The sequence below is a fragment of the Bombina bombina genome, chromosome 1, assembly GCF_027579735.1.
Source record: "Bombina bombina isolate aBomBom1 chromosome 1, aBomBom1.pri, whole genome shotgun sequence".
NCBI lineage: Eukaryota > Metazoa > Chordata > Amphibia > Anura > Bombinatoridae > Bombina > Bombina bombina.
In genome coordinates, this window is record NC_069499.1 from 560,034,355 (window position 1) to 560,057,969 (window position 23,615).

The following is a 23,615-nucleotide window of genomic DNA, read 5'->3' on the forward strand; positions in this document are numbered from 1 at the left end:
TGGTGGTTGAAAAGCATATCTAGGTAGTACATTGCTGTTCCTTCAACAACAGGATACAAAGAAAATTAAGCACATTTAATAAAAGTACACTGGAACATTGTTTAAAATGATATGCTCCATATGAATTATGAAATAAAAAAATGGAGTTGCATGCCCTTTTAAAGGGACATAAAAAACCCAAAATGTATTTCATGATTCAGATACAGTGGAACATTTTTAAAAAAAATACTTCTATTACCAAAATTTACTTTGTTCTCTTTCTCAAATTTACTTCCCTTTTCTTGGTATCCTTTGTTGAAAAGCAGGTAGGGAGGTGTGGGGTGTGCACCTGACTGCAGCAATATATGGCAGAAGTTTTATAACTATGCTACACATTTGCAAGAACAGTAGGTGGCAGCAGTGTTTCCTATCATGTACTGCTCCAGAAAAGTGCACACTACCTATCTAGATATCTCTTCAACAAAGAATAACATGAAAACTAAGTACATTTAATAATAGAAGAACATTGAAATCTTTTTAAAAACTGTATACTCTGTCTGAATCACAAAACAAATGTTGTGTTTCATGTCCCTTTAATAGGGCACAATTTCATACCAAGAAGTAAAGTAATATCTTTAAAGGGACATTCCAGACAAAATTTAAATGAACATAGATGAGTTACATCTTAGAATAGAAACATTTTTGCAATATACAAGTACTGGCAAAAATGCTTCTAGTAAAAGTTCTGACCGTTTTAGTGTTAGCATTTATCTTTGCACGTGCATGTGAAGCATTGCTAGATATCCTCACAGCACCAGCAATTGAAATACTGCAGCTGTTCAGAGAGCCAGTGGGGCTTGTATCATGTCAGCAATTAACAAATTCAGTCATTACCATATGATACAAGCACCTTAGGCTCTCTGAGCAAGTTCTGTGTTTCAAATGCTGGTGCACGGGGCATACTTAAATACACTTTTGAAACAGTGATAGCTTTTATTAGAAGCATTGTTGCTAATAAATGTATATTACAAAAATGCTTCTATTCAAAACTAAAATGCATTTATGGGGATTACGATTTTTGCTGGAATGTCCCTTTAATGTTTAGATACAGGACGATCATTGTTGAATGATAGTGATCAATTAGTTTGTATTCCTTTGAAACACAAGTGCATATACTGATATACTGTGACAAGATCTAGACCAATAGATTTATTATCAGACAGCTATAGAATTAAGTAGGTAATGAGTATTTATGTTAAATTAGGGATTATCAATAAAGTTAAAAAAAGATGTATTGGAAATGGTAATTAAGCAATTAAGCAGTCACTAATTACATTATATGTTAAAGGTTTCCATAACGTCATAAATCCAGTATTTGTATGAGTTTTCCGCTTTGGTACAAATTCTGTGCACTTCTGAAATGCTTATAAAAATCACATTTCTCAGACAGGATTTTTGTAATCTGGTTCACCAAAGCTAATCCATAAACAGTAGATTCGATCAACATATCAGATTAATGAGGGACAAGGGTTAATAAAATGCTATTACAGTAAACAGCATTTCATCTCTACAGCATATATGTTTACAGCTTTGATAATCCCTTGCAGGAAATAAAGATCCTGCCCTGTAAAAGAGACAAAGGTGATTTGATTCCAAACATCTAAAACACAAGCAGAAAATAAAAATGCTAAATAAAAAACAAAGTTGGATTTAATGTTGTAGTTAATGCATGTGATCATGGTCACTATTATGTATTGATTAATACTAACTCTACTTACATAACTATATTTTAGTTATACAATCAAGAGGTTGGCAAACAAAGACAGAAGCGCTTATCCAAAACATGAACAAAAACCCCATAGCTTCTTATGCGGCTATTATCTATCCCAGAACAAGACTCTTTTAGATGTTTTACAAAAACCTGTAGTCTATTAATCTGGGCACATAAAAATTACACTCCATTCCTAAAATACCTCTTGTCAGTGAGATCAAGGTGATGATGGGAAATCAAACGTGGACCCATTACCCAAAGTGCCTAGAGGGTTACAAATGTACCTCATTAACAAGGCCATGTAAGGCAAAAGCGTAACTCCGGGAGTTGCCATGTCTCTTGTACAGAGGAGTAATTCCTGGTATTTATCGGCTGGACTGTCCCTTTTATGAGGAACTAAGACACTAAGTCCCCTTTTTAATTTCCTCACAACTTGCTAGTTGTTTATATAATCAACTATCCTTAAAAACAGCTGCCACAAGCTTTCCTAATACCTATGTCATAAGGTCTGCAGATAGCAGTGTCCTGCCTACTGCCAGTTTTTGTAATGTTACTTTAACTAACTGTCTCAAATGACTCCCAAAAAGACTGTTTAATGATGCTACTTAGAGCTCAATTTATCACTCACTGGCGGACATATTCGACCCCGTCCGCCCGGCTTCTCCTCTGGCAGGGAGCAATCCATTGCCCGCATTTACCATTGCACACGAGTACTCATTTGTACTTGTGTGCAACCCCGTCCCCTGCCCGTGCAAAGCCAATCACGTGAGGGCAGAAACTGTCAATCTCCAAAGTCGGAAGAGACCGGGGAGATTGAAATTCTCCACCTAAGAAGTGGAGAACAGGACTGGGAAGCAGCGGTCTTGTGCGAACCTCCAGTCAAAGTGGAGAAAAGGGCTTGATAAATCTAGCCCCAAGCAGGTCAGTCAGGGTTCCTTTACTACCTTTGGAATTATACTGCCACAAATTCTGTCCATTCCAGTTCAAATTCTGATAAAAAAAATAAAAATAAAATCTCTTTTTCTGTAAAATGATCCACTACTTGTTAAAGCCTTTAACCCCTTGTCAGCCTTCTCTGGCTAATCATAGTTAACAGATTTGATGGGTGTAACACATTATTATGACACATATGAAAGCAGATCAAGTAGCGATAAATGAAAACACATAGGATACATCCATGCTATACGTGTAATTACATATACTGATAGACAGCACATGCAGTCAATCATACCTTTGCCTTTTTAGTCCCATGTAGTTACAAGGAGAGAGAGTCAGAGAAAAAGGAACAGATTATTAGGAATTAAACAAAACATTGGGAGAAATCGAGCTGAACCTACACTACAACTTTCTGCTGATATGAAACAGCATAGTTAAAGGGACATGAAACCCAAAATGTTCATGATTCAGATAGAGAATATAATTTAAAAAAATATTCCAATTTACTTATATTATTTAATTTGTTTTATTCTTTAGATATCATTTTTTTAAGAAATAGGAATAAACATGGGTGAGCCTATCACACGAAGCATATATGTGCAGCCACCAATCAGCAGCTACTGAGCCTATTTAGATATTCTTTCCCATAAAGGATATGAAGTAAATTAGATAATAGAAGTAAAGTGGAAAGCTGTTTAAAAGTGCATGCTCTATCTAAATTAAGAAAGAAAAAAAAATGGGTTTCATGTCCCTTCAATATTTTGTGTTCTATTCATTATGGAATTAATAAGAACTGTCTAGCAGGAACTAAAAATGCTTCTGGTTTTAGGAAATTCATAAATTTTCATACAGCAAAAAAATAACTGAATGACTGGGTTTGGGCACCACTGTTTAACATATATGATGAAGGGCTTGACTGTATTTCTATTGAAAAGATTATCGAGACATTGATGTAAAAATATTATAATTTTCAGTTTAAAGGTCCATTAAATACAGTAGAGTGGTATAATTAACAAGTGCATAATAAAAAAACAATGCAATAACACCTCCTGTGTCACATGACAGCTATCAGCCAATCATAGGCTAGTATACAAACTTATGCACATGCTCAGTAGGAGCAGAAATTGTACTTATACAGTACCGTGTAATTTGATAATGGAAGTAAATTAGAAAGTCTCTTAAAACTGCATGCTCTGTTTGAATCATGAAAGTTTAATTTTGACTTTAGTGTCCCTTTAACAAATATTTTAAGCGAAATTCGATACAAACTCCAACATAATTTACTGCATTTCAGGGGCGATTTTGGTTTGAGGTTTTAAATTAAATGAGCTGGCAAGTACCTGGAAATGTTAAAATTACTATAATGCCAACTGGAATTTCCTAGTATATAGTTTCATCACAGTTTCTGAACCCCTTTGATAAGTGAAAGACGTTCTTGTTACAAGACAAAGGCAGGAATACACAATATGTAAAATAGCATCTGCTTTGAGGCAATGGTGCTTTATTTTCAGGGCAGTGATATATTAAAGAGCAAAGAAAATAAAAAACAATAAAATTAAGACGTTAAAGTATCTTTTCTAATAAAATTCCTCCTTCAGAGTTATGAATTTAAGAATGTTGTTTAATATTGTAATGTTTTGCCTCTTTATCTTTAACCCATTTTGGGCCAGATTAAGGGAGCACAATATTTGCACTCCACTCAGTATTACCAGCGCACGCAAATGTGTGGTGGTATTACAAGTAATGCATGGAAGCTTTTAGCTCACGAGAGTATGCTTCCATAGGATCTAATGGGAGCCTTGTTCTCATGCCGTCAGACACGGCTAAGAACCGAGCGTAGAGAAGGGGGTACTGCGCACAGAAAATATTAAATATATGTATATCAATATATATATTTATGTGTTAATATGTGTATATATATGTATATAAGCATAAACATATATATTCATAGAGAACACACAGTCCCCATAGACAGCAATGTAAAAGCACTTATCAGTGACGTTATTTTTCTAACACCCCACACAAGCTCAATTTAAGCCCTAAAAACTGCTTTGGGCAGTTTTTAAAAATAAATAAATAAAAATGCTATTTTTTTTTATTACAAAACCCCACACTGTACTTCATTTGGGGGCAAATTTTGAAAATAACCCATAGATCTGATCTCTGGTTAACTTTCGTAGTGCTAATTGCTACCGCGAGCATGCAGTAGCAATAACCAACCACTTGTAATGTCTGGTTATTTATCCAGTGCCGGTAAACGGGCGAATTTGCCAGTTTACAGGCGCGCAATAAATTAGGGCTACACTTGTAATCTAGCCCTTAGAGTATTGAAATGGTCATCACTCATGTTACAAAGGATTCAGTAATGTGGCCTTGTAAGATAACAATCTACAGAATATCATACAATAGCTTATCATCCAACCATTCAACACCAATAGAGCAATAGTCAGTTTAATACTGAGATACATATGAACTCAGATAGAACATGACATTTAAAACAATATTACAGTTAACTTCTATTATAAAATGTGCTTTGTTCTCTTGGAATCCTTTATTTAAAAGCATAACTAGAAACAACAATGTACTACCAGGAGCTGGCTGCTGATTGGCAGCTGCATATGTCTCTTATCATTGGCTTACCAAATGTGTTCAGGTAGCTCCCAGTATTGCACTGCTGCTTCCTCAACAAAGGATAACAAGATAATGAAGCAAATTTGATAACAGAAGTAAATTGTGAAGTCATTTAAAATTGTATGCTCGGAATCATGAAAAAAACAACATTTAGGTTTCGTGTCACATTAACTACATGTTAAAGGGACACTAAACCCACATTTTTTCTTTAATGATTCAGATACAGCATTCAATTTTAAGCAACTTTCTAATTTACTCCTATTATCATTTTTTTTGTTCTCTTGCTATCTTTATTTAAAAAGCAGGAATGTAAAGCTTAAGAGCAGGCCCATTTTTGGTCGAGAACCTGGGTTATGCTTGCATATTGCTTTGCTAAATGTAGCCACCAATAAGCAAGAGCTATCCAGGGTGCTGAACCTAAAACGGGCTGGCTCCTAAGCTTTACATTCCTGCTTTTTAAATAAAGATAGCAAGAGAACAAAGAAAAATTGATAGTAGGAGTACATTAGAAAGTTGCTTAAAATTGCATGCTCTATCTGAATCATTAAAAAAAACATAATTTATGCTTACCTGATAAATTTCTTTCTTCTGTTGTGTGATCAGTCCACGGGTCATCATTACTTCTGGGATATTATCTGCTCCCCTACAGGAAGTGCAAGAGGATTCACCCAGCAGAGTTGCTATATAGCTCCTCCCCTCTACGTCACCTCCAGTCATTCGACCAAAGACCAACGAGAAAGGAGAAGCCAAGGGTGTAGTGGTGACTGAATTATAATTTAAAAAATATGTACCTGCCTTAAAAAACAGGGCGGGCCGTGGACTGATCACACAACAGAAGAAAGAAATTTATCAGGTAAGCATAAATTATGTTTTCTTCTGTTATGTGTGATCAGTCCACGGGTCATCATTACTTCTGGGATACCAATACCAAAGCAAAAGTACACGGATGACGGGAGGGATAGGCAGGCTCATTATACAGAAGGAACCACTGCCTGAAGAACCTTTCTCCCAAAAATAGCCTCCGAAGAAGCAAAAGTGTCAAATTTGTAAAATTTGGAAAAAGTATGAAGCGAAGACCAAGTTGCAGCCTTGCAAATCTGTTCAACAGAGGCCTCATTCTTAAAGGCCCAAGTGGAAGCCACAGCTCTAGTGGAGTGAGCTGAAATTCTTTCAGGAGGCTGCTGTCCAGCAGTCTCATAGGCTAAACGTATTATGCTACGAAGCCAAAAAGAGAGAGAGGTAGCAGAAGCTTTTTGACCTCTCCTCTGTCCAGAATAAACGACAAACAGGGAAGAAGTTTGGCGAAAATCTTTAGTTGCCTGCAAGTAGAACTTGAGGGCACGAACTACATCCAGATTGTGTAGAAGACGTTCCTTCTTTGAAGAAGGATTTGGACACAAGGAGGGAACAACAATCTCTTGATTGATATTCCTGTTAGAGACAACCTTAGGTAAGAACCCAGGTTTAGTACGCAGAACTACCTTGTCTGAGTGAAAGATCAGATAAGGAGAATCACAATGTAGGGCTGATAACTCAGAGACTCTTCGAGCCGAGGAAATAGCCATTAAAAATAGAACTTTCCAAGATAACAATCTTATATCAATGGAATGAAGGGGTTCAAACGGAACACCCTGTAAAACGTTAAGAACTAAGTTTAAACTCCATGGCGGAGCAACAGTTTTAAACACAGGCTTGATCCTAGCTAAAGCCTGACAAAAGGCCTGGATGTCTGAATTTTCTGACAGACGCCTGTGTAACAAGATGGACAGAGCTGAGATCTGTCCCTTTAATGAGCTAGCCGATAAACCCTTTTCTAAACCTTCTTGTAGAAAAGACAATATCTTAGGAATCCTAACCTTACTCCAGGAGTAATCTTTGGATTCACACCAGTATAGGTATTTACGCCATATTTTATGGTAAATCTTTCTGGTAACAGGCTTCCTAGTCTGTATCAGGGTATCAATAACCGACTCAGAAAACCCACGTTTTGATAAAATCAAGCGTTCAATTTCCAAGCAGTCAGCTTCAGAGAAGTTAGACTTTGATGTTTGAATGGACCCTGAATCAGAAGGTCCTGTCTTAGAGGTAGAGACCACGGCGGACAGGATGACATGTCCACTAGATCTGCATACCAAGTCCTGCGCGGCCATGCAGGTGCTATTAGAATCACTGATGCTCTCTCCTGTTTGATTTTGGCAATCAATCGAGGAAGCAGCGGGAAGGGTGGAAACACATAAGCCATCCTGAAGTTCCAAGGTGCTGTCAAAGCATCTATCAGAACCGCTCCCGGATCCCTGGATCTGGATCCGTAGCGAGGAAGTTTGGCGTTCTGGCGAGACGCCATGAGATCTATCTCTGGTTTGCCCCAACGTCGAAGTATTTGGGCAAAGACCTCCGGATGAAGTTCCCACTTCCCCGGATGAAGAGTCTGGCGACTCAAGAAATCCGCCTCCCAGTTCTCCACTCCCGGGATGTGTATTGCTGACAGGTGGCAAGAGTGAGACTCTGCCCAGCGAATTATCTTTGATACTTCTATCATTGCTAGGGAGCTTCTTGTCCCTCCCTGATGGTTGATGTAAGCTACAGTCGTGATGTTGTCCGACTGAAACCTGATGAACCCCCGAGTCTTTAACTGGGGCCAAGCTAGAAGGGCATTGAGAACTGCTCTCAATTCCAGAATGTTTATTGGCAGGAGACTTTCCTCCTGACTCCATTGTCCCTGAGCCTTCAGAGAATTCCAGACAGCGCCCCAACCTAGAAGGCTGGCGTCTGTTGTTACAATTGTCCAGTCCGGCCTGCTGAAAGGCATCCCCCTGGACAGATGTGGCCGAGAAAGCCACCATAGAAGAGAGTTTCTGGTCTCTTGATCCAGATTCAGAGTGGGGGACAAATCTGAGTAATCCCCATTCCACTGACTCAGCATGCACAATTGCAGCGGTCTGAGATGTAGGCGTGCAAAGGGAACTATGTCCATTGCTGCTACCATTAAGCCGATCACCTCCATGCATTGAGCTACTGACGGGAGTTGAATGGAATGAAGGACACGGCATGCATTTAGAAGCTTTGTTAATCTGTCTTCTGTCAGATAAATCTTCATTTCTACGGAATCTATAAGAGTCCCCAAGAATGGAACCCTTGTGAGAGGCAAGAGAGAACTCTTCTTTTCGTTCACTTTCCATCCATGCGACCTTAGAAATGCCAGAACTAACTCTGTATGAGACTTGGCAGTTTGAAAGCTTGAAGCTTGTATCAGAATGTCGTCTAGGTACGGAACTACCGAAATTCCTCGCGGTCTTAGTACCGCCAGAAGGGCACCCAGAACCTTTGTGAAGATTCTTGGAGCCGTAGCCAATCCGAATGGAAGAGCTACAAACTGGTAATGCCTGTCTAAGAAGGCAAACCTTAGATACCGGTAATGATCTTTGTGAATCGGTATGTGAAGGTAAGCATCCTTTAAATCCACTGTGGTCATGTACTGACCCTTTTGGATCATGGGTAAGATTGTCCGAATAGTTTCTATTTTGAACGATGGAACTCTTAGGAATTTGTTTAGGATCTTTAAATCCAAGATTGGCCTGAAAGTTCCCTCTTTTTTGGGAACCACAAACAGGTTTGAGTAAAACCCTTGTCCTTGTTCCGACCGCGGAACCGGATGGATCACTCCCATTAATAATAGATCTTGTACACAGCGTAGAAACGCGTCTTTCTTTATTTGGTTTGTTGACAACCTTGACAGATGAAATCTCCCTCGTGGGGGAGATAATTTGAAGTCTAGAAGGTATCCCTGAGATATGATCTCTAGCGCCCAGGGATCCTGGACATCTCTTGCCCAAGCCTGGGCGAAGAGAGAGAGTCTGCCCCCCACTAGATCCGGTCCCGGATCGGGGGCCCTCGGTTCATGCTGTCTTAGGGGCAGCAGCAGGTTTTCTGGCCTGCTTGCCCTTATTCCAGGACTGGTTAGGTTTCCAGCCTTGTCTGTAACGAGCAACAGCTCCTTCCTGTTTTGGTGCAGTGGAAGTTGATGCTGCACCTGCTTTGAAATTCCGAAAGGGACGAAAATTAGACTGTCTAGCCTTAGCTTTGGCTTTGTCTTGAGGTAGAGCGTGGCCCTTACCTCCTGTAATGTCAGCGATAATTTCTTTCAAACCGGGCCCAAATAAAGTTTGCCCCTTGAAAGGTATATTAAGTAATTTGGACTTAGAAGTTACATCAGCCGACCAGGATTTTAGCCACAGCGCCCTACGTGCCTGAATGGCGAATCCTGAATTCTTAGCCGTAAGTTTGGTTAAATGTACTACGGCCTCCGAAACGAATGAATTAGCTAGTTTAAGGACTCTAAGCCTGTCCGTAATGTCGTCCAGCGTAGCGGAACTAAGGTTCTCTTCCAGAGACTCAATCCAAAATGCTGCCGCAGCCGTAATCGGCGCGATGCATGCAAGGGGTTGCAATATCAAACCTTGTTGAACAAACATTTTCTTAAGGTAACCCTCTAATTTTTTATCCATAGGATCTGAAAAAGCACAGCTATCCTCCACCGGGATAGTGGTACGCTTAGCTAAAGTAGAAACTGCTCCCTCCACCTTAGGGACCGTTTGCCATAAGTCCCGTGTGGTGGCGTCTATTGGAAACATCTTTCTAAATATTGGAGGGGGTGAGAACGGCACACCGGGTCTATCCCACTCCTTAGTAACAATTTCAGTTAATCTCTTAGGTATAGGAAAAACGTCAGTACTCGCCGGTACCGCAAAGTATTTATCCAACCTACACATTTTCTCTGGTATTGCAACAGTGTTACAATCGTTAAGAGCCGCTAAGACCTCCCCTAGTAATACACGGAGGTTTTCCAATTTAAATTTAAAATTTGAAATATCTGAATCCAATCTGCTTGGATCAGAACCGTCACCTACAGAATGAAGCTCTCCGTCCTCATGCTCTGCAAGCTGTGACGCAGTATCAGACATGGCCCTAGAATTATCAGCGCACTCTGTTCTCACCCCAGAGTGATCACGCTTGCCTCTTAGTTCTGGTAACTTAGCCAAAACTTCAGTCATAACAGTAGCCATATCTTGTAATGTTATCTGTAATGGCTGCCCAGATGTACTAGGCGCCATAATATCACGCACCTCCCGGGCGGGAGACGCAGGTACTGACACGTGAGGCGAGTTAGACGGCATAACTCTCCCCTCGCTGTTTGGTGAAATTTGTTCAATTTGTACAGATTGGCTTTTATTTAAAGTAGCATCAATACAGTTAGTACATAAATTTCTATTGGGCTCCACCTTGGCATTGGAACAAATGACACAGGTATCTTCTGAATCAGACATGTTTAACACACTAGCAATAAACATGCAACTTGGTTACAATCTTATTTAACAAAAACGTACTGTGCCTCAAAGAAGCACTAAACGATTAAATGACAGTTGAAATAATGAACTGAAAAACAGTTATAGCATCACTCTTTAAAAACAACACAACTTGTTAGCAAAGGTTTGTTCCCATTAGTAAAGCAACACTAATTAAATTTTGAACATAAAAATCACAGAGCAACGTTTTAAAACACAGTCACTATATAAATCTCACAGCTCTGCTGAGAGAATCTACTTCCCTTCAAAGAAGTTTGAAGACCCCTGAGTTCTGTTAGAGATGAACCGGATCATGCAGAAAATATAAGTGTAACTGACTGGAAATTTTTTGATGCGTAGCAAAGAGCGCCAAAAACGGCCCCTCCCCCTCACACACAGCAGTGAGAGAGAAACGAAACTGTCATAATCAAAACAAGCAAACTGCCAAGTGGAAAAATAATGCCCAAATATTTATTCACTCAGTACCTCAGAAATGCAAACGATTCTACATTCCAGCAAAAACGTTTAACATGAATTAAATACCTATTAAAAGGTTTAATGTATTTTTACAGAGTAATTCCGGTGAAATACCATCCCCAGAATACTGAAGTGTAGAGTATACATACATGTCATTATAACGGTATAGCAGGATTTTCTCATCAATTCCATTCAGAAAATAAAAACTGCTACATACCTCAATGCAGATTCAACTGCCCGCTGTCCCCTGATCTGAAGCTTTTACCTCCCTCAGATGGCCGAGAAACAGCAATATGATCTTAACTACTCCGGTTAAAATCATAAGAAAAACTCTGGTAGATTCTTCTTCAAACTCTGCCAGAGAAGTAATAACACGCTCCGGTGCTATTGTAAAATAACAAACTTTTGATTGAAGTTATAAAAACTAAGTATAATCACCATAGTCCTCTCACACCTCCTATCTAGTCTTTGGGTGCAAGAGAATGACTGGAGGTGACGTAGAGGGGAGGAGCTATATAGCAACTCTGCTGGGTGAATCCTCTTGCACTTCCTGTAGGGGAGCAGATAATATCCCAGAAGTAATGATGACCCGTGGACTGATCACACATAACAGAAGAAATTGGGTTTAGTATCCCTTTAAGTCTTATGCAGAGTCAGTTAACTTGGGTCTACTATATGAAAGTGTTTGATTCACAAGAGCTATATGATATATGATTCCTGGAATAATTAACTATAGGTAAGAAGTTATTTCAACAAGAGATTTAACAAAGTTAAACTGGGAGGAGAAAAGCTTACATTAGATAGTAGCAGGAACATGATGTAAAACCAGAAATAGCAGAGATCTGGTGTTTTTTTTAAAACCGAGATATTACTTTTAACAGCCAACTCACCAAATATCAAGGCTAGACCATGAGAGGTGCCAACTGCAATTAGATTAGAAACAGCCTAAAGAGGAAAAAGTTGACAAATGTTATTCCGAAAATTAGGAGAAATGTACAAATCACAAATACAAAAATGTAACAAGAACAGTTCCCTAAGCTTTTATACAGAGGTCAAACTGAGAGATGCATCTACTAGGCATGTGTGAAATTTCAGGATGGCTGCAGGCAGCAGCATTCATTTTGTTTTGGTGACAGATTTATCAGTGTGAAAGTGCAACAACCAAAGCATATTGATAGATATAGACGATAGAAGGTGAGTGCACAGAAAAATAACTGCAGGGACATTTTTGTATTGCCATATTGATAGATATCCAGATCTGGCGCCAAAAATAAAAGAATGCTGCTGCCTGTAGCCATATTAGGCATTGGTTTAGCAAACAAATGCCAAACTCAAAATTTGGCTCATGCCTAGCATCTACAGACATTACATAAAACTGAGAGGATACCAAATATGTCATTAATCTTGGGATATTAGCTGTGCTAAATTAAACTTTTTTTCCTACAATAGAAGCTTACCACATTTTAAAGTTCAAAATTGAAATGTGCATTGGTGCATTTCAATTTGAAATATAAACATTTTTTTAACTAAACTTCCATTAGCAAAAATGCTTCTAGTAAAAGTTATTACTGTTATTCTGCAGCATACGCACATATCCTGTGAGGACCATTCATCAGTATTCAAACACCACACATTCTTAGAGAGCTGGGGGTGGGGGGGTGTTGCTTCTGAATATGTAATTTGTATCATACAAGCCACTGCTGACACCCTGAGCAGGCATGGTGTTTTAATAATGGTGCACAGCCCCTCACAGGATATGTGCGTATGCTGCAGAAAAACAGTAACAACTTTTACTAGAAGAATTTTTGCAAATGGAAGTATATTACAAACATGTTTATATTTCAAATTGAAATGCAACCAGGCTCATTTCATTTTTTGACCTTTCTATTCCTTTAACCCTTTGAGTGCTAATGACGGCTCTGAGCCGTCACCGAGTTTCTCACTGTGGTGCTAATGACGGCTCAGAGCCATCATGAGCACTCTCCCACCTTGAGGGAGATCTGGGGGCTCCTAACCGCTCCTACCCCGGCGATCGTTGCCTGTAGAGTGACAGGCATCGCCGGGGCTTCACGTGATGTGCCATGACGTCACACGCAATAACGTGATGACGTCACCGCGCAACTTTAGTTATAATTAATGTTAAGTATAGGAGGAGGGGGCATGCTGCTTAGAAGCCTGTATCTCAGGCATTTAAGCAGCTACAGACCCCCAAGACCCACTGTTGGAAAGGGAATCGCTTAAAGTTTCCAACAGTGTAAGTCTTGGAAATTTTTTTTAAAAAAACCTTAGAAAATATTAGCACCCAGGTGGGAAAGTGCTTAGCACTCAAAGGGTTAAGGAACACAGCATAATGTAAGGTTATAAATATAAATATACTTACTATTGCTGTGGGTAAACCAGCATCCACTTTATCCTGCAGGTAGCAACAGGTAAAGATTATAGTTAGTTCATATTAGTTTACTACCAGATGCTTGAAATACACAGTATATAATCACAATGGATGCAGTTATTTGTAACAGTAAATAAAGCTACAGTGTGCCTGAAAGCGCCATAAACAGTTACACCAGAACATACATATTGTCAATAGAACTGGGATTTCATGACAACTAAGTAATCACAAAAAAACAACTAATGGCCGGATGATCAAAACTTTGCCAAGCAGATGTGAAAAACCACTTTGGTATTGCCCCCAGGAAATTATGTAAAAAAAAAATTGTCCCTGCAAGGCGGGAGAGGTGTCTCCCATAGAAAGTAATAGAGCTTGCTTGAAAGGGAAACTTTACTGGGGAGAGTAAAGTTAGCAGGGATCTAGGGGCCCACTTCAAAATGAAATCCTGCAGCCGATACAAATCTAATTACTCTGATTTCAGCATATAGTATCTTACAGACATCTCTATTTCATATATACATGTTTTTTCTATTAGGGTAATAAGTGTTTTGCGCATCTTGACACATTTTCACCACTTTTAAGTTTGCAAGAAAAAACAGTGAGATCTGGAGAGGGAAAATGGTTAGAGAATACGCCAAACCTGGAACGCTCCTGTTCAGTCTACTAGCAGAAGCAGAGAAACTCATTTGACAATAAGGAAAACAATATGCTTTGAATTTTGTATTACACATATGAATGTCCGTTGTGAGCCTAGAATATTTTTTCCTGGCATAATCTCAATACAATTCAGAATTTTTCCATAAAATAAGATTTTTTTAAATAAGATTAAAACTTTTAATGTGATTAAACAATACATTTTTTACTGTGCATTTTTATTTCAATACTCCATTTGTTTTATACGATTTCTAGCTAAAAAAAAAAATTGTGAGTCCTATTATAATGTATGCATCACCTTCATATACTTAAAGGAACATAAAACCCAACTTTTTTCTTTCATGATTCAGATAGATCATGCAATTTTAAACAATATTCTAATTTACTTCTATTATCTAATTTGCTTAGTTCTCTTGTTATCATTAGCTGAAAAGCATATCTACATAGGCTTAGTAGCTGCCGATTGGTGGCTGCACATAGATGCCTTGTGTGGTTGGCTCACCCATGTGCATTGCTATTTCTTCAACAAAGAATATCTAAAGAATGAAGCAAATTAGATAATAGAAGTAAATTGGAATGTTGTTTAAAATTGTATTTTCTACCTGAATAATGAAAGAAAATGTTTGGGTTTAGTGTCCCTTTAAGAGCAGGTAAAATCCCTTTGTGAGACACTATGGTGTCAAGGTAAAAGCTGCCTTTAGAGATTTAGGACAAGGGATTTATAGTACTAGAGAGATTCCTTAGAAAATCTGACAAGCCCAGAGAGCTTTTGAATTGAGCCCAAAGTAAGACTTTGCTTTACTTTTAGTTGTAGAAACAGGGAGTTCTGCTTTTTATGTACAATGAATATCTCTCAGCAGCTATGTGTTCAGTGCCCTGATGTTAAAGTGAAGTTTGTCCCTGATATATGTTTCTGATCTGTATTTAAGGGACATTTAACCCAAAAAAAACATAATTTATGCTTACCTGATAAATGTATTTCTCTTGTAGTGTATCCAGTCCACGGATCATCCATTACTTATGGAATATATTCTCCTTCCCAACAGGAAGCTGCAAGAGTCCACCCACAGCAAAGCTGCTATATAGCTCCTCCCCTAACTGCCATATTCAGTCATTCGACCGAAAACATGCAGAGAAAGGAAAAACCATAGGGTGCAGTGGTGACTGTAGTTCAAATGAAAAAATTACCTGCCTTAAAGTGACAGGGCGGGCCGTGGACTGGATACACTACAAGAGAAATAAATTTATCAGGTAAGCATAAATTATGTTTTCTCTTGTTAAGTGTATCCAGTCCACGGATCATCCATTACTTATGGAATACCAATACCAAAGCTAAAGTACACGGATGATGGGAGGGACAAGGCAGGTACTTAAACGGAAGTTACCACTGCCTGTAAAAAACCCTTTCTCCCAAAAATAGCCTCCGAAGAAGCAAGGTATCAAATTTGTTAAATTTGAAAAGTATGAAGCGCAGACCAAGACTCCGTCTTGTAAATCTGTTCAACAGAAGCCACATTTAAAAAAGGCCCAAGTGAAAACCACAGCTCTAGTAGAATGAGCTGTAATCCCTTCAGGAGGCTGCTGTCCAGCAGTCTCATAAGCTAAATGAATTATGCTTTTTAACCAAAAAGACAGAGAGGCTGCTGAAGTCTTTTGACCTCTCCTCTGTCCAGAATAGACAACAAACAAGGTGATCGTTTTATGAAAACTGTAGTAGCTTGTAAGTAAAACTTTAAAGCACAAACCACGTCCAATATTGTGTAATAGACGTTCCTTCTTTGAGGAAGGATTAGGATACAAGCATGGAACAACTATCTCTTGAGTGATGTACTTGTTAGATACCACCTTAGGAAAAACCCCAGGTTTGCTACGCAGGACTACCTTATCCGTACGAAGGACCAGATAAGGAGAATCACATTGTAACACAGATAACTTGGAGACTCTACGAGTCGAGGAATTAGCTACCCAAAAGGAACTTTCCAAGATAAAGATTGATATCTATGGAACAAAAAAGGTTCAAACGGAACTTCTTGAAGAACCTTAAGAATCAGGTTTAAGCTCCATGGCGGAGCAACAGTTTTAAACACAGGCTTGGATCTAACCAAAGCCTGACCAAATGCCTGAACGTCTAGAATACCTGCCAGACGCTTGTGCAAAAAAATAGACAGAGTAAAAATCTGTCCCCTTTTAAGGAATTAGCTGACAACCCATTTCTCAAAAACATCTTGGAGAAAAGATAATATCCTGGGAATCCAGACTTTACTCCATGAGTAACCCTTGGATTCATAACAATCAGATATTTACACCATATCTATGTTCAATTTTCCTAGAGACAGGCTTTCATGTCTGTATTAAGGTATCAATGACTGACTCGGAGAAGCCATGCTTTGATAACATCAAGCGTTCAGTCTCCAGGCAGTCCATCTCAGATTGATTCTATTTAGATGGTTGAAAGGACCCTGAGGTAGAGGGACCTGTCTCAGAAGCAGAGACCGTGATGGAAAGGATGACATGTCCACCAGATCTGCATACCAGGTCCTGCGTGGCTACGCAGGCGCTGTCAAAAACACCAAAGCCCTCTCCTGCTTGGTCTTGACCTCCGGAGGAAATCCCACTCCCCCGGAAGAAAAGTCTGACGACTTAGAAAATCCACCTCCCAGTTCTCAACACCTGGGATATGGATAGCTGATAGACAAGAGTGAGTCTCTGTCCAGTGAATTATTGTAAGACTTCTAACATCGCTAGGGAACTTCTGTTCCCCCTTGATGGCTGATGTAAGCCACAGTCGTGTATATTGTCCGACTGAGTATGATGTACCTCAGAGTTGCTAACTGAGGCCAAGTCTGAAGAGCATGGAATATCACTCCCAGTTCCAGAATATTTATTAGAAGGAGGGTCTCCTCCTAAGTCCACTATCCCTGAGCCTTCAGGGAGTTCCAGACTGCATCCCAACCTAAAAGGCTGGCATCTATTGTAACAATTGTCCCATCTGACCTGCGGAAGGTCATACCCTTAGACAGATGGACCCGACATAGTCACCAGAGAAGAGAATCTCTGGTCTCTTGGTCCAGGTTTAACAGGGGGACAAATCTGTGTAATCCCCGTTCCTCTGACTGAGCATGCATAGTTGCAGCGGTCTGAAATGTAGACGTGCAAACGGTACTATGTCCCTTGCCGCTACCATTAAGCCGATTTCATTCATGTACTGAGCCACCGAAGGGCGCGGATGGGATGAAAAAACACGGCAGAAATTTAGAAACTTTGACAACCTGGACTCCGTCAGGTAAATTTTCATTTCTACAGAATCTATCAGAGTCCCTAGGAGGGAAACCCTTTAGATTGGGGATAGAGAACTCTTTCCTTGTTCACTTTCCACCCATGTGATCTCAGAAATGCCAGTACTACGTCCGTATGAGACTGGGCAATTTGGATGTTTGACGCCTGTATCAGGATGTCGTCTAAATAAGGGGCCACTTCTATGCCCCGCGGTCTAAGGACCGCCAAAGCGACCCCAGAACCTCCATAAAGATTCTTGGGGCTGTAGATATCCCAAAGGAAAGAGCTACAAACTGGTAATGCCTGTCTAGAAAGGCAAACCTGAAAAACGATGGTGATCTTTATGCATCACAATGTGAGGATAAGCATCCTTCAAATCCATTGTAGTCCTCTATTGACTCTCCTGGATCATAGTTAAGATGGTACGAATAGTTTCCATCTTAAATGACGGAATTCTGAGGAATTTGTTTAAGATCTTTAGATCCAAAATAGGTCTGAAGGTTCCCTCTCCTTGGGAACCACAAACAGATTTGAGTAAAAACTCTGTCCCTGTTCCTCTCTTGGAACTGGATGGATCTCGTACACAATGTAAGAATGCCTCCTTCTTTATCTGGTTTGCAGATAATTGTGAAAGGCGAAATCTCCCCTTTTTTTGGGGGGGAATCTTTGAAATCCAGAAGATATCTCTGGGATATAAATTCCAATGCCTAGGGATCCTGGGCATCTCTTGCCCACGCCTGGGCAAAGAATGAAAGTCTGCCCCCTATAGGATCCGTTACCGGATAGGGGTCCGTTCCTTCATGCTGCCTTAGAGGCAGCAGCAGGCTCCTTGGCCTGCTTATCTTTGTTCCAGGTCCGATTGTCTCCAGACCGCCTTGGACTGAGCAAAAATTCCCTCTTGTTTTGCCTTAGAGGAAGAGGATGCCACACCTGCCCTGAAGTTTTTAAAAGGTACGAAAATTAGACTTTTTTTTTTTTTTTTTTTGCCCTTGATTTAGACCTATTCTGAGGAAGGGCATGACCTTTTCCTCCAGTGATATAAGCAATAATCTCCTTCAAACCAGGCCCGAATAGGGTCTGCCCCTTGAAGGGAAGTTAAGTAGCTTATTTATTAAAGTCACGACAGCTGACCATGATATAAGCCATAGCGCTCTGCGCGCCAGTATAGTAAAAAACAGAATTCTTAGCCGTTAGTCTAGTCAAATGAACAAGGCATCAGAAAACAAAGGAATTGGCTAGCATAAGCTTGTCAAATATATTCATCCAATGGAGTCGCTTAACTGTAAAGCCTCATCAAGAGACTCAACCCAGAACGCCGCAGCAGCAGTGACAGAAGCAATGTATGCAAGGGGCTGCAGGATAAAACCCTGTTGAATAAACATTTTTTATCCATTGGATCTAAAAAGCACAACTGTCCTCGTCAGAGGTAGTGGTACGCTTAGCTAGAGTAGAAACTCTTCTCTCCACCTTAGGAACTGTCTGCCAGAAGTCCCGTGTGGTGGTAACTATTAGAAAACATTCTTCTAAAAAATAGGAGGGGAAGAGAACGGCACACCTGGTCTATCCCATTCCTTATTAAAAAAATTTTAGTAAACCTCTTTAGGTATTGGAAAAACATCAGTACACACCGGCACTGCATATTATTTATCCAGTCTACACAATTTCTCTGGCCCTGCGATTGTACACATTCATTCAGAGCAGCCAAAGCCTCCCTGAGCAACAAGTGGAGGTTCTCAAGCATAAATTTTAAATGTAGAAATATCAGAATCAGGTTAAATCATCTTCCCTGAGTCAAAAAAAAAATCACCCACAGACTAAGCATATTGTGAGGTAGTATCATACATGGTTCTTAAAGCGTCTGTATGCTCTGTATCTACCCCCAGAGCTAACTGCTTTCCTTTAATTTCAGGTAGTCTGACTAATACTGCTGCCAGAATATTATTCACCACCTTTGCCATGTCTTGTAAAATAAACGCTATGGGCGCCCTTGATGTACTTGGCGCCATTTGAGCGTGAGTCCCTGAAGCGGGAGTCGAAGGGTCTGACACGTGGGGAGAGTTAGTCGGCATAACTTTCCCCTCGACAGAATCCCCTGGTAAAAGAAACGCTATGGGTGCCCTTGATGTACTTGGCGCCATTTGAGCGTGAGTCCCTAAAGCGGGAGTCAAAAGGTCTGACACGTGGGGAGAGTTAGTCGGCATAACTACCCCCACGACAGAATCCTCTGGTGATAATGTTTTTAAAGACAAAAAATGATCTTTATTGTTTAACATGAAATCAGTACATCTGGTACACATTCTAAGATGGGGTTCCACCATGGCTTTAAAACATAATGAACACAGAGCTTCCTCTATGTCAGACATGTTAGAACAGACTAATAATGAGACTAGTAAGCTTGGAAAACACTTTAAATCAAGTTAACAAGCAAATATATAAAACGTTACTGTGCCTTTAAGAGAAACAAATTTTGTCAAAATTTGAAAAACAGTGAAAAAAAGGCAGTAAAACAAACGAAATTTTTACAGTACATGTAATAAGGTAACAGAGCATTGCACCCACTTGCAAATGGATGATTAACCCCTTAATGCAAAAAACAGATAAAAAAAACAAAAAAACGACATAGACGTTTTTAAAAACAGACACAACAAACTGCCACAGCCAACAGTGGGAAGCTTCAGTTAACTGTTTCTATGCAAAATTTAAGTCAGCCATGTGGAAAAAACTTAGGCCCCAATAAGTTTTATCACCAAACATATGTTAAAAAACGATTAAACATGCCAGCAAACGTTTTAAAACACATTTTTACAAGAGTATGTATCTCTATTAATAAGCCTGATACCCGTCGCTATCGCTGCATTTAAGGCTTTACTTACATTACTTCGGTATCAGCAGTATTTTCTTAGTCAATTCCATTCCTAGAAAAATATTTTACTGCACATACCTTATCTGCAGGAAAACCTGCACGCCATTCCCCCTCTGAAGTACCTCACTCCTCAGAATGTGTGAGAACAGCAAATGGATCTTAGTTACGTCTGCTAAGATCATAGAAAAACGCAGGCAGATTCTTCTTCCAAATACTGCCTGAGATAAACAGCACACTCCGGTGCCATTTAAAAATAACAAACTTTTGATTGAAGAATAAACTAAGTAGAAAGCACCACAGACTCTCACGACCTCCTATCTATGTTGAGGCTTGCAAGAGAATGACTGAATATGGCAGTTAGGGGAGGAGCTATATAGCAGCTTTGCTGTGGGTGGACTCTTGCAGCTTCCTGTTGGGAAGGAGAATATATTCCATAAGTAATGGATGATCCGTGGACTGGATACACTTAACAAGAGAAATGTAATTCATTAAAGAACCACTAAATGCATTAGAATTGCCTAATTAACAAGTGCATAATAAAAAGAGAATGGTTGAACACCTACTCTGAATTTCATATAAGCAGTAGATTTTTTTTCTGGCAAATTTATTTTGTCCCCATTTCTGGCCCCATGTATCATGTGACTGCCATCAGCCAATCACAGACTAGTATATGTGAGGTTGTGCACATGCTCAGTAGGATCTTGTTCCCCAGAAAGTGTGCATAAAAGACTGTGCAAAATTTGATAATGGAAGTAAATTGGAAATAATGGAAGTAAGTTGGAAAGTGTCTTAAAACTGCATGCATTATCTGAATCATGTATTTTTTTACTTGTGTCCCTTTAATGAAAACTGCATATTATAAATATTAATAATGAAACATACATCTATTATGTGTATTATTGTACTTTTATTTTATATATACATACATATATATATATATATATATATATATATATACACACACACACACACATTTATTTCCCAGCCCTCTTTAATAATAATTATTCTTTACCAACTAAGGAGTGTTACCCAGGTGCGTTGTTCATGAACGCACTCGGTACACTGCCAGCACCGGCCTTTGGGCAAGGCGAGCGAGGTGGCCACCTCGCCCCGCAGCACCAGTAAAAAAATAAATAAAAAGTGCTAAATAAATGTGGTGAGCATCACACTGGAGAGAGTATTGTAATATGTGCAGTAGATAGTGACATAGCAGTGCTAAATACATGTGGTGAACATCAGATTGAAGAGAGTATTGTACTTTGTGCAGCAGACAGTGACATAGCAGTGCTAAATACAAGTGGTGAGCATCACAATGGAGAGAGTATTGTACCTTCTGCAGCAGATAGTGACATAGAAGTGCTAAATACATGTGGTGAACATCAGATTGAAGAGAGTATTGTACTTTGTGCAGCAGACAGTGACATAGCAGTGCTAAATACAAGTGGTGAGCATCACAATGGAGAGAGTATTGTACCTTCTGCAGCAGATAGTGACATAGAAGTGCTAAATACATGTGGTGAGCAGCAGATTGTATAGAGTATGGTACCTCGTGCGGCAGATAGTGACATAGCAGTGCTAAATACATGTGGTGAGCAGCAGATTGTATAGAGTATGGTACCTCGTGCGGCAGATAGTGACATAACAGTGCTAAACACATGTGGTGAGTAGCAGATTGAAGGGAGTATTGTACATTGTGTAGCAGATAGTGACATAGCAGTGCTAAATACATGTGGTGAGCAGCAGATTATGTGCAGCAGATAGTGACATAGCAGTGCTAAATACATGTGGTGAGCAGCAGATTGAATGAGAGAACATCACCTCCTATTTAAACTGAGAAAACAAAACTCTTAGATGAATTTTAAAACGTCTGAGTGATTTACATAATTTGTTAAACTCTGCGTACAGCTTTGATGTTTATTTGTTATAACACATCTGCAGTACACACATGTATGTACAGTATGTATGTATGTGTGTGTGGGCTGTGTGTGTGTACGGGCTGTGTGTGTGTGGGCTGTGTATGCGTGTGGGGGGGGGCTGTGTGGGGGCTGTGTGTGTGGGCTTCTCTATCTTTGTTTTATAGTTGTTTTGTGACAAGTCGGTGATGGGACTGTGTTGAGAAGCTGCACTAACACGCTGGATGTAAGGGATCTAAAGGAACTCCCATGATCTGAATAGAACTAACACTGTATCAAGCCAAATAGGATACATACATGAACATTCAAAGGCAGAGATCAGGCTAAGTATTTATAACGGAATAGCCTTTTGATTGTATGTGCTTTGATTGTATGTGCTTAGATTTAAAGTTTGAGCTAGGTAGTAGCGCACTGTTTTTTGTTTTGTTTTGTGTGTGTGGGCTGTGTGTGTGTGTGTGGGCTGTGTGCTGTGTGTGTGTGTGTGCTTTGTGTGGGCTGTGTGAGTGCTGTGTGTGTGTGTGGGCTGTGTGTGTGGGGGGGCTGTGTGTATGTGTGGGGGGGGCTGTGGGGGGGTCTGTGTGTGTTTGTGGGTTGTGTGTGGGGGGGCTGTGTGTGTGGGGGGGGGGCTGTTTGTAGGCTGTATGTGTGTGTGGGCTTTGTGTGGGCTGTGTGTGTGGGGGGGCTGTGTGTGGGGGGGGCTGTGTGTGTGTGTTTGGGCTGTGTGTGTGGGGGGGGGCTGTGTGTGTGTGTGGGGGGGCTGTGTGTGTATATATCTGTGCACCTGTGTATGTGTCTAAGTATTTGGATGTATGTGTATATAAGTATCTCTGTTTGTGTATTATATGTGTGTGTTTATGTGGTACAGTGCATTGCCCCATTTCTTTTAAGTATTTTTTGTTCTGGGTAGAGTTGCGCGCTGTCATTCTGCCTAGGGACCTGCACTTGCTAGGGCCGGCCCTGGCGTCTCTGTAATGTTCTTGTTATCATAAGAAAACAGATAAAAATAAGGCCCAGTTCAACTTAACTGTTCCTAATTGTCAGCATAATTCTTCATTATATACATAAACAGTTGTTCCAATAGTACAAATGGTATATTGCAATATATACAATGTTATAGTGCTCCACATTAGAGCATTTATATGTTTTTTTAATATATAAAATGTTGTGCATTACCTTAAATGATTTTTCTTCTATTTTTTTTTTTTGTTCATTTTAAAAGCTTTTGGGGTGGAGATTGAGCGGGACTGGGGGCGGAGATTGGTCGGGACTGGGGGCGGAGATTGGTCGGGACTGGGGGCAGAGATTGGGTGGGGTTGGGGCGGAGAATGGGCAGGGTTAGGGGCGGGGAGAAAAGGGGGCCCCATTTTGTCATCCTGCCTTGGGC

The 23,615-nt window shown here is 39.9% G+C and overlaps 1 protein-coding gene across 1 annotated transcript in view; it reads right to left on the minus strand.

The window, feature by feature from the left end:
• Nucleotides 1-23,615, minus strand: part of VPS8 (VPS8 subunit of CORVET complex) — a 478,663-nt gene that overhangs the window by 428,518 nt on the left and 26,530 nt on the right. Inside the window, 2 exon segments of the mRNA XM_053698746.1 lie at nucleotides 12,027-12,081; nucleotides 13,517-13,549. Of these exon segments, the coding sequence (XP_053554721.1) occupies nucleotides 12,027-12,081; nucleotides 13,517-13,549 (88 nt within the window).